General features: G+C 46.6%; 1 protein-coding gene across 1 annotated transcript in view; it reads left to right on the top strand.

Moving 5' to 3' along the window:
- Nucleotides 1–16,255, top strand: part of EVC2 (Ellis van Creveld syndrome 2) — a 143,046-nt gene that overhangs the window by 62,964 nt on the left and 63,827 nt on the right. Inside the window, exons 10-12 of the mRNA XM_008566319.1 lie at nt 7,322–7,561; nt 10,331–10,506; nt 12,415–12,574. Coding sequence (XP_008564541.1) covers nt 7,322–7,561; nt 10,331–10,506; nt 12,415–12,574 — 576 coding nt within the window. The remainder of the gene's footprint in view (nt 1–7,321; nt 7,562–10,330; nt 10,507–12,414; nt 12,575–16,255) is intronic.

Below are 16,255 nucleotides of genomic sequence, written 5' to 3'. Positions count from 1 at the left end.
CACCCACTCACGCACCCACCCACCCACCCACCTACCTATCCACCCATCCACGTACACATTCAGAGTTAATTTAGCAAGCATTTATTGATCACCTACTGTCTCTCAGTCATGGTCTGGGCAGGGAAGGTACAGAGAAAAATGAGACATGGTTCTTGCATTCAAGAAGTTTGTAGTCTAATGAAGGTCCTCACATATAAAAACTGAGACATCGTCCAGCCATGTTATAATAGAGATATGTTCATGGTGCCCTGGGAGGTCAGGGGAGAGTAGAAAGGCTTCATTCATGGAAGAATGTGTCCACAGAGGGCACGGTTTATGGAAGCTTGTGATGCCAGAGTGTGTGCGCCTCTCTCCAGACTACGGTCTGCTAGATCACGGTTCTCTCCAGCACAGGCTCTGGAGTCAGACAGACCTGGACTCACAGTCTAGTACATTCCACCTCAACTGCTGAAGGCCTTGGTCAGCATCTCTAAGTCTAATGGCCTCTCAGTGTGGCTGGGAGAGAATGTAGGAGAAGCAGCCGCCCTAGCATGGCCTGCAAAGGCTCTTGTGCACAGTGCTTAGATCTGAGAGTTCTGATCATTCAGCCTTCCCAGGGCAGGACTGTTGGTCAGAGATCAGCCCTTATTTTTCCAGAAGATGTGTCAGTTGCTGTCTTGGAAAGAACAGAGTTTTTCCTGAATGTATCACACTAAGCCTGACTTTGGTCTTCCGCTGTGGAAGAGCTGGCTTGTGACTGGAGCATACGTATCCCACTCTGAACATCTGCTATCCTAGGCACATCTAACAACCACTTAAGAACAAGCTCCTGGGGCCGGCCCGGTGGCGCACTGCTACAGTGCGCTGCTTGAGAAGCGCGGCGGCGCTCCCACCGAGGGTTCGGATCCCACATACGGACCGGTTCCCGCTCACTGGCTGAGCGAGGCACCGGGGCGACACCGAGGGTTGCGATCCCATTGCCGGTCCCAGTCCGGTACGGGGGCGACACTGAGGGTTGCGATCCGTTGCCGGACACGGAAAAAAGACAAAAAAAAAAAAAAAAAACAAGCTCCTGACCTCAACTTCCATTCCCCAGACTGTCATGTCCACAGAATTCTCCTGGAAGTGCATAAATAGCTCTTCGGTTGATGGCTCATGGCTCACAGATGGCCACCTGTGGCCAGACGTGGGCTGGGCAGTAAAGAAATGAGATTCTCACTGTCTCCCTGGCCTGAACATGCATCTTGTTTTAAGGTGTGGCTTGTGTACTGTTTGGCTCCTGGATTAGTTTCCTGTGGCTGCTGTAACGAATTATCACCAACTTGGTGGCTTGCATCAGAAATTTAAAGGACAGTTAAAGGATTTAGGACCCACCCAATTTAACCCAGGATGACCTCATAAGATTCTTGACTTAATTACATCTGCAAAGACCCTTATTCCAAATAAGGTCACATTCAGGATCTTGGGTTAGAACCTTTTATATCTGTTTAGGAAGGGGGTGTCATTCAGCTCTCTCCAGCCTCCCTGGCTGCCCCCGCTCTTTGGTGCTCCATCTACGACTGTGCCAGTCAACACCGCGTGTCCTTGAGCTGGCACTTAAGAAGAATGTGCTGAACACACTGTTAAGTGACAGCCCTTAACCATCTCATTATCTCTCTTTTCCTTTTTTTCTAAGCTTATTATAGTTTTTTTTTTTCTGTAAAAATAATACATGCTCAACGAGGTAGACCTGGGAATCCTCAAAAATGGCGGTCAGTTAGCAAACTAGTACCCAGGAACCTGAACCTTCCCAGCTGTTTTTGGAGAACGATTTTTACATTTTAAAAGAGTTGTAACAAATAAACAAACAAAATCAAAGCAGAATATGTGGCAGAGACCTTATGGGGCCTGCAGAGTCTAAAATATTTAACTGGCCCTTTATAGGAAAGTTTGCTGATTCCAGCTCCAAAGCCCAAAAAGAAAACCCTGGAAAAAAAAAAAGTGAAATTCATCCTTCCACTCAGCAACAAAGGATCATTCATTTGGTCCATTTATTGAGTTCCTACTGTATGCCTGCTCTTGGATACACAGGGATGGCTGAGGTGGCCTCCACTCCTATCTCTAGATTTGGAACTAGCCTTTTGCACATTTTTCTTACAATGTCATGTTTATGCAGTTCATATATTGTATATGTTACATAAAAATCTTTTGATTTTATTGAATACTGTTGAAAAATACAACATGTAACAGTAACTCCCACTTAGTTAGGATGCATGGGGTGCTGGGCATTGTTCTGAGGACCTCACGTGCACCTTCTCATTAAATGACCACACCAGCTCAGTGAGGTAGGGGTGGATACCATCCCACTTTAACAGGTAGGAAAACTGAGATGCGGAGAAGTTTACCTGCCTCAGGACCTGGAGGTGGAGCCGAGACTCACACCAGGCAGTGTGCCCCTAACCATTGAGAAACACTGCCGCCCTCCTGCAGTGGCCTGTCATATCCCCTTGCTGTGCATACCACATGAACCCATCCTGTTGGGCATCTGTAATGTCCCTAATGCTTTTGCTCCCAAAAGACTGCCTGGGGCAATGCATTTTTATGCAGGGGCAGAGAAGACGGATGTTGGGGCTGTGATTTGCTTCCAGCTGATGCACCTTCTGCCTCTCTGGGGCTTCCTAAACCTGCCTTCTCTGGGGCTTGTCTGAAGCTTCTCTCCCAACCTCACCCCTCACACCTGCTGGCATGCAGTGAGTGGGCACCATTGCTCTAAATCCCATAGGTCACTCTGTTCGGAGACAGGCAGCTTTATTTGAGCCAGTCTGCTTCCAAAAATAGCATCTGAGCTGGAAAAGTTAATAGAACTTTTCCAGCTGTGCAAGCCAGTCTGTGCAAGCCACTCCAGTGTGTGCAAGCCACTCCATCTTAGAAAACCACTTTATAATTATCTGCCATGTGTTATCTTTAAATAAAACACATGGAAATATTTGGGATATATTATTTCACCAAGAGTTGTTAAAAAAAAAAAAAAAAAAAAGCAAAATGAGCAGTATCAGGTTTTTTTGAGTAGAGTTTAGGAATTCCAGTAATTAGTATAGAGATGAAGTCTGCTCGTATTTAAACGCCTATGTGATTCCTTACGCATTTCTCCATTGAGAGGCCCTAGGGAGAGTTGTGAGGGATGTAGACTAAGGCAGGTTGCTTGGGTTTAGATCCTCTCTCTGTCCTTCCAGAAGGCACATGGCTCAGTCTCCCTGGGTCTCGTTTTCCCATCCTTAGAATGGAGATAATAAGGATGCCTGTCCCAGAGGGCTGTTGTGAGAATCACAGAGTCAATGCTTGTATAGAACTTCAGCCACTGCTTGGCACGGTGTCAGCCCTGTGCAGGTGTTTACTAGGATTCATAATTTAATGTCATCTTTAAAGAAGCCTAGGACATAGACCAGTTGGAGAATGTGAAATATTTCCACTTGGAGATGGGAAAACTGAGGCCCAGAGGGAAAGTAGTCACGAACCTGTAACCAGCCACTGGCATTTAGGGTGGTATCTTCTGTCTAGGGCCTCTGTTCTATGCCCAGGTACTGCCCAGCTACTTATGGAAGAGGAGGCTGAGCACCTGTCCTGCCCTGGGCTACCTGAGGCATCCTGACTCCCTCGTGAGTGTCTTAAAGTAAAAGATCTCTTACATGCAAGAATTTTTATATTTTAACCGTCTCTGATGGATTTATTTTTATAAAATACTTTTACAATTTGCTTGTCTTGCTAAATTGAATACAGGGAGTATAATTGAGTACAGTCATAATTTCCGGAGGATGATTTCATGTTTTTGATGGTGCAGCATCACCATTATGTGTAGCAGTTGCTCCAGAACAGCCTGACGAAGGCCTGTGCTGCTCAGACTGGAGTTTAGGGGCCTTTCCCTGAGGTCCATGCCCCCTACTCCCTCCATGGGACGAGTTGCTCTCCTAGGGACTCAGAGCCATAGGATAAACATGCCTTATTTTCCTGAAAAGTCCAATAGAGAGTTGTGGATGAGTGATCATTATTTAATATACCTTCAAAAATGCACATTTGTTGCCACTATTTAAAATATAAAATTTTACATTAAAAAATCCAGATTCCAGTTTCTATTGCAGAGTGGGAAGATCTGGCCGTGTTGCATCCATGTTCCTGCAGAGCCCTTTGGTGGGCTGAGTAGGGGCTGCCCCTGTGGGCAGGGCTTGCTCTCTCACTCCACCCCAGTCCTCACTGCTCCCTAGTGCCTCTCACGTCAGGCCTTCTCACTCATTTCCGTACATGACCTCCCCTGCTTGGCAGGCCTCGGGTGTGCGTCTCCTGCTTTAGGACTTAGTCTTCTCACCTGTGCCACAGGAGTTCAAACTGGTCAGGGGTTGAACGCATTTCTGGAAGGCTCTGAGTTCCCCTTGGGAGAGCAGTGTATGTGGAAGTGGGCACTGGGGTCCTGTCCAAATTCATTTTAGGGAGTGTTTCACTCTGACACAAGTACCTCCTGCATCTTGTAATGATGGGAATACGTTCCGAGAAATACATCATTAGGCGACTTCATCGTGCAAACACCACAGAGCGCACTTACACGAACCTAGATGGCGTAGCCTACTGCACACCTAGGCTATATGGTACAGCCTACTGCTCCTGCATGAGTAATGCACTGTGCTACGACGTTACGATGGCTATGGCATCACTAGGCGATAGGAATTTTTCAGCTGCATTATAATCTTATGGGACCACCGTCATATACGCAGTCCACCATTGACCGAACCTTTGTTATGTAGCACATGACTGTACATCATTGCTTCGTGCCTTATTCTCCAGCAGAAATATAATTCTAAACAAGGACAGAACATTTTATTTTAGGATTTGTGTGTGTGTGTGTGTGTGTGTGTGTGTGTGTGTGTGTGTTTTGCCTTGGCTGTGAGAAGCTAAATGGATTTTACCCCATATTTCATCTCTATTAATTAAAATAAATTGAGGTTTGGGGCTTGTCAAATTCTACGCTGTCAAAAAAGGTCACTTTGATGGATGAACTGACCTAACTGGGCACCAGCGACTCACTCATAGCAGGATGTCCCCCCAGGGCCAGAGTCAGGTCCTGAGGTCCTCATGTCTGTGGGTGGGTGGCACCCTTTGATGTAGGTCAAGTCTGCTGTGAGAACAATTTCTCTGCAATAAAGTGACTCAGAAAGCCTAATCCAATCCTTTTTTTGTAAGATCAGCTTTTTTAAAAAACCCAAGTTTTTATTTGGTGACCAAGGCAAACCGTTCCTATTGAGATGGATCCTGGCAGTGTGGTGGGAGGGCGCACGCAGGTGGCTGCTGCTCTCCTCCACTGGGCTTTGCTGGGAGCGCCTCGAGGCAGGGGCTGTCCTGGGTTGGCAGTTGGACTTCTTTGAGACACCCTCAGTAAAGAATGCTTCTCTTTCCGGCCCAGTTTCTGAACAAATTAAAAAATAAGTAAAAGAAGCTGGAAAGGTACAAAGAGATAGCAATCGCAAATCACCTTCGTGGGCTTTGTGAGTGATTGGAAGTGGAGCTGAGCAGGGGTGTGACTTGGAAATTGGGGAGCTGGTTGACTGAGGACAGAGAATTCAGGTGGTGTAGAATATGCTATGTTGTTTAGCCTGCAGGAGCTGCGGCCTCACCCCTGTGTCACAGCTCCTTCGGCCTTTGGAAGGAAGGGCCTCTGCCCAGCCCAGCCATGGCACAGCCCCACAGCTGGGTCCCTGTGGACTTTTTGGGATAGCTGACAACTGTGACCCTGCGTCCCACACATATACTCCTTCCCTCCTTTGCTCCACCGCCACGCTGCACTGTCCACCGCCTGTGTGGTTTCAGAACTTGGAGCTTGAAGATGTGCTTTCGACGCCTTCCCTCCCCTCCTGAGCACTGGTGAGAATTTGTGAAAGGCCCTGAGCTTCTCTGAGCCTGTTTCTTCCCCTGTAAAGTGGAGGGTGTTTGTTTTCTATTGCAGCGTAACGAACCACCCACGTTGAGCGACTTCAAACAACACCCGCGTGTTAGGAGGCTGGGCGTGGCTTTGCTGGGTCCTCCACTCGAGGCGTCTCACGCTTGCAGGCACAGTCCCAGCTGAGCTGCGTTCTCTGGATCATCTGGTCCTGGTCCAAGCTCATTCAAGCTGTAGGCAGAATTCATTTTCTTGTGGGTGAAGGACCAAGGTCTTCATCTCCTAGAAGCTTCTCTTCTCTGTAGACAGTTTATGTATAGATAGTTTATAGCACGGCTGTTTGCTTCTTCACGGCCAGCAGGAGAGGGTCTCTGTCTCAGAAGGACCCAGTCCCTCTTTGAAGGACACTCACCTGATGAAGTCAGGCCCACCCAGGATGATCTCTCTTCTGATTAAGTCGGAGTCCACTGATTTGGGACCTCAATTACATCATCAAGACACTTTCACCTTTGCCATATAATGGAGTGACTATCCCATTATAATCAAATTTATGCTCACGCTCAGAAGGAGGGAATATACTTGACATATACACCTGGGGGTGGGGGCTGGGAATCTTGGGGCCATCTGCAATCCTGCCTACCCACGGGGAGTTAAGACCAGCTTGCCCCAGGGCATGAGTCTCATTGAGATAAGGGGGTGCGGAAGTGCCAGGAGCTCAGGACAGCTGTGTCTCCTTCATTCCCTACATGGGACCACATCATATGCAGGAATCCAGGAGCCAGTTCTTAGCACCTCTCTTGCTGCTCTTTTTACCCAAAATATCTCAACTTGGCCTGATTGCTGGTACTTTTCTTATCAACTAAGTTGAGAACGGAAAATGATGGAAATAATCTTGTGAGCCTAACAGCACTATCTATTGATGTTTAAGAGATTTCCATTTTTTGCAGGCAGTTTGATATTTGTGGGTCCTTCACCTACAAGGAATATTTGATATTCAAGCAGTTCGATTTGCAGATTTCCACTCTAGTGAATTTTCTGCTTTGAAATAAGATAACGGGAGGACAGGTTGGAGCAGCATTTTTTAGGGCTTAGTAGCCTCATCATTGTCAGCATGGGACTGTGTGTTTGTATGCACGCACACACGTATGTGTTCCATGTGAGTGTGTGTGCCTTTGTGCATCTGTGTGCATATGAGCGGGCATCGTGTGCTACTTGTGTATGTACTGTGTGTGTGCATGCATGTATTTGTCCCTTGTGAATGTGTGTACATGTGCACACACATTGCATGTGTGCATGTGTATCCATATGCACATTGTGTGCACATGTGCACGCATTTTACGCATGCACATGTGTGCGCATGTGTGTGCACATTGTGTGTGTGTGTGCACATGTGCGTCTTCAGCATGTCACGCTCTCACACACTGCCTCTTCTCTCCACAGTCTGCTGCAGAGTGCAACAACCTTCTGCGGACCCTCCACAGCCTGGAGCAGGAGCAGTTGAGGAGGACTCTTGCTTTGCAACAAGAGGAAGACTTTGCCAAGGCTCGCCGGCAGCTGGCTGTTTTCCAGAGAAACGAACTACATAATATCTTTTTTACACAGATAAAAAGTGCTATTTTCAAAGGGGAACTGAAGCCAGAGGCAGCTAAAATGCTGCTGCAAAATTACTCTAGAATACAGGTAATACCTCCAATCAGACTTACTATGACGGAAGAGTAATTTTCTTGAACTGTCTCAGTAAATTTCTCCTCTCCCAAAGTTAAGAGCGAGCCATCTCTCCTTTTGTGCTGCCTACCGGTGAGCTAACTTTCTCTTCCTTCTTCCTCCTGATGTGGGTGAGTTTCTGGTAAGCTGGGCACATGGTGGCTTGGAGCACCAGCCTTGAACTCAGGCTGACCTGGATTTGATTTCCAGTTCCACCACCCATCAGCAACTTAAGCAAGTTACCTAACTTCTCTGAGCCTCACTCTTCTCACCTGTAAAATGGGTGTAATAGAGTATGCTCACTCACAGGAGTGCAATGCAGATTTAATGAGCTGATTCATGGGAAGTTTGTGTTTGGCACAATATATGTTAAATACATAGAGTAGTTTAAAAACAACTATATATGCATATATGTGTGCATGTGTGTAATATGTATTAATGTATATGCACATACACACACCGTGAAATCACTGGCTTGCACGAGTGTACTTGGTTGGCTGTAGAGTTTTCACTGGTGCCGATAGTGTGCTCCAGGTGATGGTAATGGTAATTACAAACAAATTCTTAATTTACTTTTTGGGATTTTGTGTTTTGAGTGGGAATAGAATATTTGAGAAATGCAGATGTTTGTTAGACAGCCTGCCTCTTCCAGTTTATGAGCCAATCTCTGTTTATAAAGCAACAGGGGCACCTCTGGGTGATGCTTGCAGGATGTAGGCATCATTTGGCATCCTCAGGCGCATAAGGGTTAAAGATATAACTTGCTCCCCGGTCCACTGTCGCTTTCATTTCGTAAATGTAAACCCGTGGTTCTTGAGCAGTGTGTTTTTCTGATGGAGCAGTTGCTCTGCTTTTTCAATTTTATCTTTGTGAGAGTCATCCCAGAGGTTGGCCTGCTGGTTAATTTTCCTTTCTGCAGTTCCCTGCGTGCACCGGAAGTGCAGGTTCCAGCCACAGCAGAATGAACTGTGTCCATCCAGGGTGAATCAATCAAGGCATGTGACTGGCTTCCATTACTGCCATTGTCAAAGCCGTGGTGAAAGATGAAACGAGGGGCAGGTGTGCACGTCCATGCCTGTGTGCGGGAGCAGGTGCTCGAAGATGAGACCGTAGGCTCAGCACTCACCTAGCCATGGACAAAGACAGACCAGGGTGGCCCTGCCCATCCCCCGGGGCGATGCAGCCAGGGCCAGATTCCTGCTGCTGGCACAGGTTGAGTGAGTGAGGGCCAAAACAGGGCAGGGCCATCCCAGGAGGAGACGAAGAAATCAATATGGCCCTTTCAAAAAGAGAGGGACATTCTTGGAGGGCACCCAAGACACAAAGTGCACAAGCTGGCCTCTCCATTTCGATCTAGGTTTTTTCCACTGTGACTTCAGTGAGGCAGAGGAAGTTGGAATTCTATCACATGCGTAGTTAGGTATTTGGCTCCATGACATCATTTAGATATTAACAGACTTTGTTGTCATTTCACTCCTCAGATGGGTAACAGCTGGGTCTTAAAGCCAGAGCATTCCGGTTATAAAGAACGCATGTTATCGTAATGTGCTAAAAGAAGTAGCTACCACGGGTGGGAATAGTACTGCGGTTCAAACTTTTTTGTCCAGAGCTATTAGAGTATTGAAGGATGCCAACTCCAAATTTCCTGACTCAATGGCTCACATCAACCAATGCACATGGATCCTGTTCCGTGGAAAATAGAAATATTGCCGCAATATTCCTATTATCTTGATTCTGGTGCCGGGAAAAGCTGGTATAAAGCCACATCTGACTGACCATTCAGCTTTCCACTGTTTGGACAGTGCTGATTCTCCAGTGTGGAGACCTGGAGATGTTACGGCTTTTATATGGAATGGAGAATGTCCACGGTGTCATATGACTCTTGCTTAGCAAAGATCCTTTTGGTAACGCATTGTACAGACAATATTTCCGTAGACAGAGAAAAGACAACAACTGTAGTCCATGGGCTAATACTACTGGTGCTACTGGTCTGATTACGGCTGGTCTAATTACTGTGCTACTGGTTCAAGCTGAATTTTTGGAGGCATCCTCTTGTGGTGTCAGAGCACAGGTCCTGCAATTAGATTGCTGACGTCAAATCCCTGCTCAACCACTTACCGGCTGTGTGAAGTAGACTTAGTTTCCTCATCTGGGAAGTGAGAAATAGTAGTACTTAGGCATGAAATACTCTTCGCTCAGTGCTGTAGGCCCAGAGAGGACACCCAGTGCAAGGTGTCTTATTACTCTCGGTGTCTGGCTGGGTTTTGATCATTTTGCAGACTTAGGGAAATGTCTTGCTGCTCCTTATCCCTGTGCCAGTCTTCTGTCCTTGTGAGTGTGAGAGCTCCTGGGGGTTGGGGCAACGGCTGATTTATCCATGAATTTCAGCACCTGGCCTGGCGCTTGGAGCTCTGGGGAACCCCGCAGGTGGGAGTATGTGCATGGGTGACAGATGAGTGACCAAGTGGGTGAACTTTAGCTTCCTTTCTCAGGGCAGTACATTGCTCTGATAACCCTTTACCCTCTGGGTCTAGAACGCACTTTCAAAGTCCTCATTTCTTGTTCTTGTGTAATTTTCCTATAAGCCTCTTACAGGTAGGGAGGTTGAAGTTGTTAATCCCTGTGCTTCTTTTTCTGCATATTTTCTTCTGAATGGAAAAGTAATAGTTTGAATGTTTTGCATGTTTAGAAAGATGTTTTCCTGAATTTTCATTAGGCATATTGTCTCAATTTTTTTTAAAACAGGAGGATGTAGAAGAATTAATGGACTTTTTCCAGGCTAGCAAAAGGTATCATCTAAGTAAAAGATTTGGCCACAGGGAGTACCTGGTCCAGAACCTACAGTCGTCAGAGACACGTGGGCAAAGCCTCCTGAGCACAGCCGCGGCGCAGCTGACGCACCTCATCCAGAAGCATGAGAGGTAAGACCGGACCTGGCCCTGCGATGCCCACGAACCAGGGGCCCAAGCATTGCTCACTGGAGACCATCTACTTCTGTTCATCCATCCTCTGCACTGGTGGCTTCTTACTTATTTCTGAAGAAGAATTCTCTAGTTGTAAAAATCCTTTGCATTGTAGAATTTTAAAAGCATACCCGACGGTTGAGACAATAGTATATAATGAGCGCCTTGTGCCCATGATTCAGCTTCAGCAGGAGTTAACTTGTGGACCAGTTTGACAGAGCCGCACATCCCACTCTGGATTATGTTGAAACAAATCCCCAACATTTTCTGGAGAAATCAATGATGGGGACACATGACCCTGTCACTTCTCTTTGGGCTCTACATTCACCTTTGGCATTAAGCATAAATACAGAGATGCTTGTCTTGGCTTCCGAATGTTTTTTCTCAGCAGCGCCCGGGGTACCGTGCAGTCGGGTAGGTAGTGGTGGTGCAGGGTTCTCCTAAGTGCAGTCCTCGCCTCTCTGTGGTCCTCCTTTTCAGCCGTTCTCTGAGACGCCTTAATCCTAAACAGTGAAAGTTATTCTGTTTAGGTTGCAAGGAGCTCTGGGACATGACTATAAAGTTGGCTTTCTTACAACAATCCGTAGCTTTACGAATTGGTTCTGTGACTTAGGTAATTTTATTAGGACTTTGCAGCTCTCCTGCTCTGTTTAATGAGAATTCTGTAAGGTGCAAATTACGCGAGCGCTCCCCACCTAAGTATTGTAATGAATTTATCAGCACAGTTTTCTTGACATTCCTGATTAATTTGCACTCAAGCAAAAGAAACAGTCCTTGCCTTGACTTGAAGGACCCCATGGCTGGTAGTACTACTGTGAGCACTTACCAGGGAAGGATGCCTTACTTTTTACTTTTAAACTCTATCTTAAAAGGCCGGCACAGACTTATATTTCTAAAGCATGAGTCTACTATTTATTCCTTTACCTATGCATTCCTTCAAGAAGCCCTCCATGGAGGGTCTAACTTGTGCTAAACTGGGGACCCAACCCAGGAATGCAGACAGACCAGGAATAATAGTGGTGATGTTGGTAGCAGGGTGTACTAGTGAGGGTTCTCGAGAGACACAGAACCAATAAGATATATATAAGCAGATTTATTATAGGAATTGGTTCATGAGATTATGGAGGCTGAGAAATCCCACTACCTGCCATCTGCGAGCTGGAGACCCAGGAGAGTGGTTGGTGTGATTCAGTCCAAGTGTGAAGGCCTGAGGACCAGGGGAGCCGACGGTGTAAATGCCATCCTTAGTGCAGGAGAAGATGAGATGAGATGTGCCACTTAAGCTGTGAGGCAGAAAAGAAGGGGCACAGTCCTCCTTCCTCTGCCTTCTTGTTCTGTTCAGGGCCTTGCCATTTTGGATGATACCCACCCACATTAGGGAGGGCCACCAGCTTTGCTGAGTCCACCGGTTCAAGTGCTGGTCTATTTGGAAACAACATAAACACCATCACAGACACAGAAATAATGTTTAATCTGGGCCATTCAGGTTGACACATAAAATTAATTACCTCTTTGACTTTATCCTCTATTCCTGACACCGGAAACTCCTAATCCACCATCTCCTCTTGGAAAACTCTGTCTGGACCACAGTGATCCCCTCAAATGTTACATTGTCTTGCCAATTTCTGCCCTAACAGGTGATTTCCCTCCTGGTGTTGAGTTTTCTCTGCCTGTCTCTAATGACACTGACCTTACTCCGCTAGTATTACAGTAATGTCTTTGCCACACATTCTCCTGCTTCTGCTTGAGGGTAAAGATTTTTCTGATTTAAACCTAACTAATATGGAGATAAATGTTCATCCACAACATTCAGCCTAAAGGTGAGCTTAGAGAGTGCAGTAGCTGAATTTTGTCTTTTCCATCCAGAGCAGGGTACTTGGATGAAGAACAAGTGGAAATGCTATTGGAGCGGGTTCAGACAGAAGTCTTTGCTACAAAACAGAAGCTGGACAATGACTTAAAGCAGGAAAAGAAAAAGCTCCACCAAAAATTAATAATTAAGAGAAGACGAGAGTTGCTGCAAAAGGTATACAAGACATTATGCTATTGTTATAACCTGAGCGAGAATCACACCAAGGACGACTCCAGCCTGAAAAGTTTAAGAGTTTATTTTCAGCAGCCGGGACTGCATCAGCCAATTGAAGATGCAGCCCTGAAAAACGGTTTACTTTCGGTTTTTAAAAGCAGATACCGTTCCAGCCAATGCAAGCAAGCCAGCAGTCCATAAGCTAATTCTGCGGTTAGCACAGCTCCCCTCCTCCCGCCCTTTTCCCGCCCAAGCAGCCTAAGCAGCAGGTTTACACAAAATGGAGGTTTACGTAAAATGGTAGTACTGTTGCTTGTAACATTCTCCACTGGTTTTTATTATATAACCGAATCTTTGGTTAGGGTAGGATATCTGGGACGTCTTCCTCTGCTAACTGGTCATAATGAGACCTTAATACCAAAAGCTTTACCGAAGCAATTCGGTCTTGTATGAACTTGGTTAAACAGTTAATAACACAGGGGGCTATCATAAGCAAAATTATTAAAGCAAGGATAGGAGCTAATAAGGGGTATAACCACCCTTTGAGAGAAAGGAAGGGCCACGTTTCTTGATTTAAGGCCTCTTGTCTTTTTCTCAGTTGTTCTTGTAAATCTTTAATTTTGTTTTTTACTACTCCAGACTGATTTACATAAAAGCAACATTCTTCTTGGAGGAAGAAGCACAGGCCTCCCTGTTCGGCCGTTAGGAGGTCTAAACCCCGTCTATTCTGAAGTCCTACATTAGCCAATGAATCCATTTGGGAATGTAGGAGCAGGATGGACTCTCCCACTCGGGTGAAGTCTTGAATCATTTGTTGAGTTAAGTCTCTATATACAGTCAGTGAGGTGGCTATTCCTCCTGCTCCCGTGGCCGTCCCTGAGGCGGCACCGAGAACTGCCAATGTTGGTACGAGTGGGATGGCTCGTTTGGGCCTTGCAGATGCTTGTCCAATAAGGGGAATGGGCACCTTTGTGTCTCCTGGTATAATGTCTATATTAGGGAAAAGGAGTGCGAGGGTGCAGATTCCTGTCCAATTTGCTGGTAAACATTTATAAATTTGATTACCACATATTATGGAAGCATTTATAGCGGGGCACCTTTGGCCTTTGGCCTTTGGCCTGAGTGTAATTAGCACATTTGCCTACTGGGACCTGTCCCACCTTAGTAGTGCCCGTGGAAGAGTTCCAACACATTTCTGCTGGGAAAAATAAAGATACCCCTGTAAGGACAGATATCGTGGCAGCATTTGGGGGTGCTGTGAAGTTCCATGAGCTGTCAGAGGTGTTGACTAAGGGGGCAGCAATTATACGGTTAAACTCTTGGCAGAGATACATCCAGCAGCCCCGGGGGTAAGCACTGTGACTTTAGGCTTGAAATGAGCTGTTGAGCAAGTTTAGAACAAGGTTTTCTGTGTCTATGTTTTTAAGGTTGGAGGAAAGGTTCAGTGGTTTGTAAACTGGGGTCTGGGGTTGGAGGGCATGATAAACCCACTGCTGAGTTTGTTTTTTGCGGGCCTGATCTTGTATCCCTCTCCCATCTGACATTCCACAGTGGGTCATTTGGTCTAAGCAGAACTGTTTACCTACGTCCACTGAAGTCCATGGGCAATTAACCCCGCCCGTGGGCCTTTTTGTAATAACCTCCCAGAACTTTTGTCCTGACGCCTGTTTTGACTGACATAAGCTAATTCCTTGGCTATTATAATATTGGACCTGAGCATATGTATATGAGCAGAAAACGGAAGATGAGGCCCCTCCTCCCCCCAGTTGGAGACACATTTACATTTACAAGGTTGCAGCGAGTCAGCCGGTGGGTTTGACAGAAAGGCCAGCAAAATGAGCGAGCTGAACACAAATTTGGGAATCATGGGTTGGGGGACTTAGTGAGTCTTATCTTTAGAGCGTTGTCCGATGTCTGGACTGTCCAAGTGTCCGTTGCTGGGTCAGGTTGAGCCTCGGCGGGCACCGGTTTGACGTGGGTCCGGTGTGTCCAGGAGCTTTTTCCTGTTACCTTTAGGGTGGATGGTGTGGTTAGGATCACTCGGTGTGGACCTGTCCATCGGGCCTCAAGAGTACTGGCGGGGATCTTTTTGACGTATACTAGATCTCCAGGCTTGAAAGGGTGTAGTTCTGAGAGACTGGCATCCTGCTTAGAGGAGAGTTATTAGATAATTGGAACTTATTTCTGAGGTCAGAAGATATTTGGTGGATCTGTTGTACCTGCCAAAGGAAATCCTGTTCGTCAAGCCCTGTTAGGTCTGGTGGCAGGGGTTTTTTAGGTAAAATTGGGGGTGGTCTTCCAAACAGGATTTCATAGGGTGTACATTTAAACCGGTAAGGGGTATTTCTTACCCTTATGAGGGCAAAGGGAAGGAGTTCTACCCAGTTTTCGCCAGTTTCTAGCTGGAGTTTAGTTAAGGTTTCTTTGAGAGTTCTGTTCATCCGTTCTACCTGTCCTGAACTTTGGGGCCTATAGGCACAATGTAGCTTCCAAGAAACATTTAGGGCTTGGGAGATGAGTTGGGTGATTTTAGCTGTGAAAGCCGGGCCATTGTCGGACCCAATTGACAGGGGCAAGCCAAATCGTGGGATAATCTCTTGGAGTTTTTTTACTACTATGTGGGCAGTTTCAGCCTTAGTAGGAAATGCCTCGACCCAACCAGAGTAAGTATCTATGAATACAAGTAAATACCTGTATCCATATTTTCCAGGTTTAATTTCAGTAAAATCTGTTTCCCAGTGTTCTCCTGGACTCTGTCCCCCGTACCGGATTCTGACAACCTCTTTGTCCATCTTTTTTGTATTTACCTGGATGCATATGGGGCAATGTGGCACCACGGAGTTGACTATCTCTTTCATTTTATGGAATTTGTATCCAGTCTGGAGTAATTCTAGTAATTTAGTTGCTCCAAGATGAGTGGCCTGATGTAGCTGGGAAGTAACCTGAAACCCCACAGACTTTGGTAAAACGGCTTTCCCATTGGTTGAGCCAGCACCCATTTGGGTTTACATCGGCTCCCAGTTTTTGGGCCTCTTCAAGATCAGACAGGGAGTAGTTAGGTTGTCTTGGCAGCTGGGGTTCCAGTAAAAGTACAAGAGTGGGGGCAAATGTCCCCACTGGTTTTAGGGCAATTTCTTTGGCTGTATGATCAGCAGAATTGTGGCCTCTGGCTTCGAGGGATTGACCCTTTTGGTGGGCTTCGCAGTGTATGACGGCTGGCTGTTTGGGGAGCCATATAGCCTCTAACAGGGCTAAGATTTCTGCTTGATTTTGATAGTATTTCCCCCAGAAGTTATTAGCCCCCTTTCTCTGTATATGACCCCATGTACATGGACAGTGGCAAAGGCATATCGGCTGTCGGTGTAAATGTTGACGACCTTACCCTTCCCGGCTCGGAGTGCCTCAGTTAGAGCTATCAACTCCGCCTGTCGGTCCGAAGTTCCCACCTCCAGGGACTGGGCCCATATTACCTTATAGGTGGTGACTACTGCCGCTCCTGCATAGTGTTGTCCTTCAAGTATAAAACTGCTGCTGTCAGTGAAGAGTGTCAGGTCACCATCTTCGCAGGGAGTGTCCCTGAGATCCAGCCAGGTTCCATGAAGGCTGGACAGTATTTCTTCACAATCACGGGGGGGGGGGGGGCAGTTCAGGGGGGGGGGGGGGGGGGGGGGGGGGGGGGGG

This window comes from Galeopterus variegatus, unplaced genomic scaffold, assembly GCF_000696425.1.
Source record: "Galeopterus variegatus unplaced genomic scaffold, G_variegatus-3.0.2 Scaffold234, whole genome shotgun sequence".
NCBI lineage: Eukaryota > Metazoa > Chordata > Mammalia > Dermoptera > Cynocephalidae > Galeopterus > Galeopterus variegatus.
The sequence above is the reverse complement of the archived record's forward strand: the minus strand, read 5'-3'. Positions and strand labels throughout refer to the sequence as shown.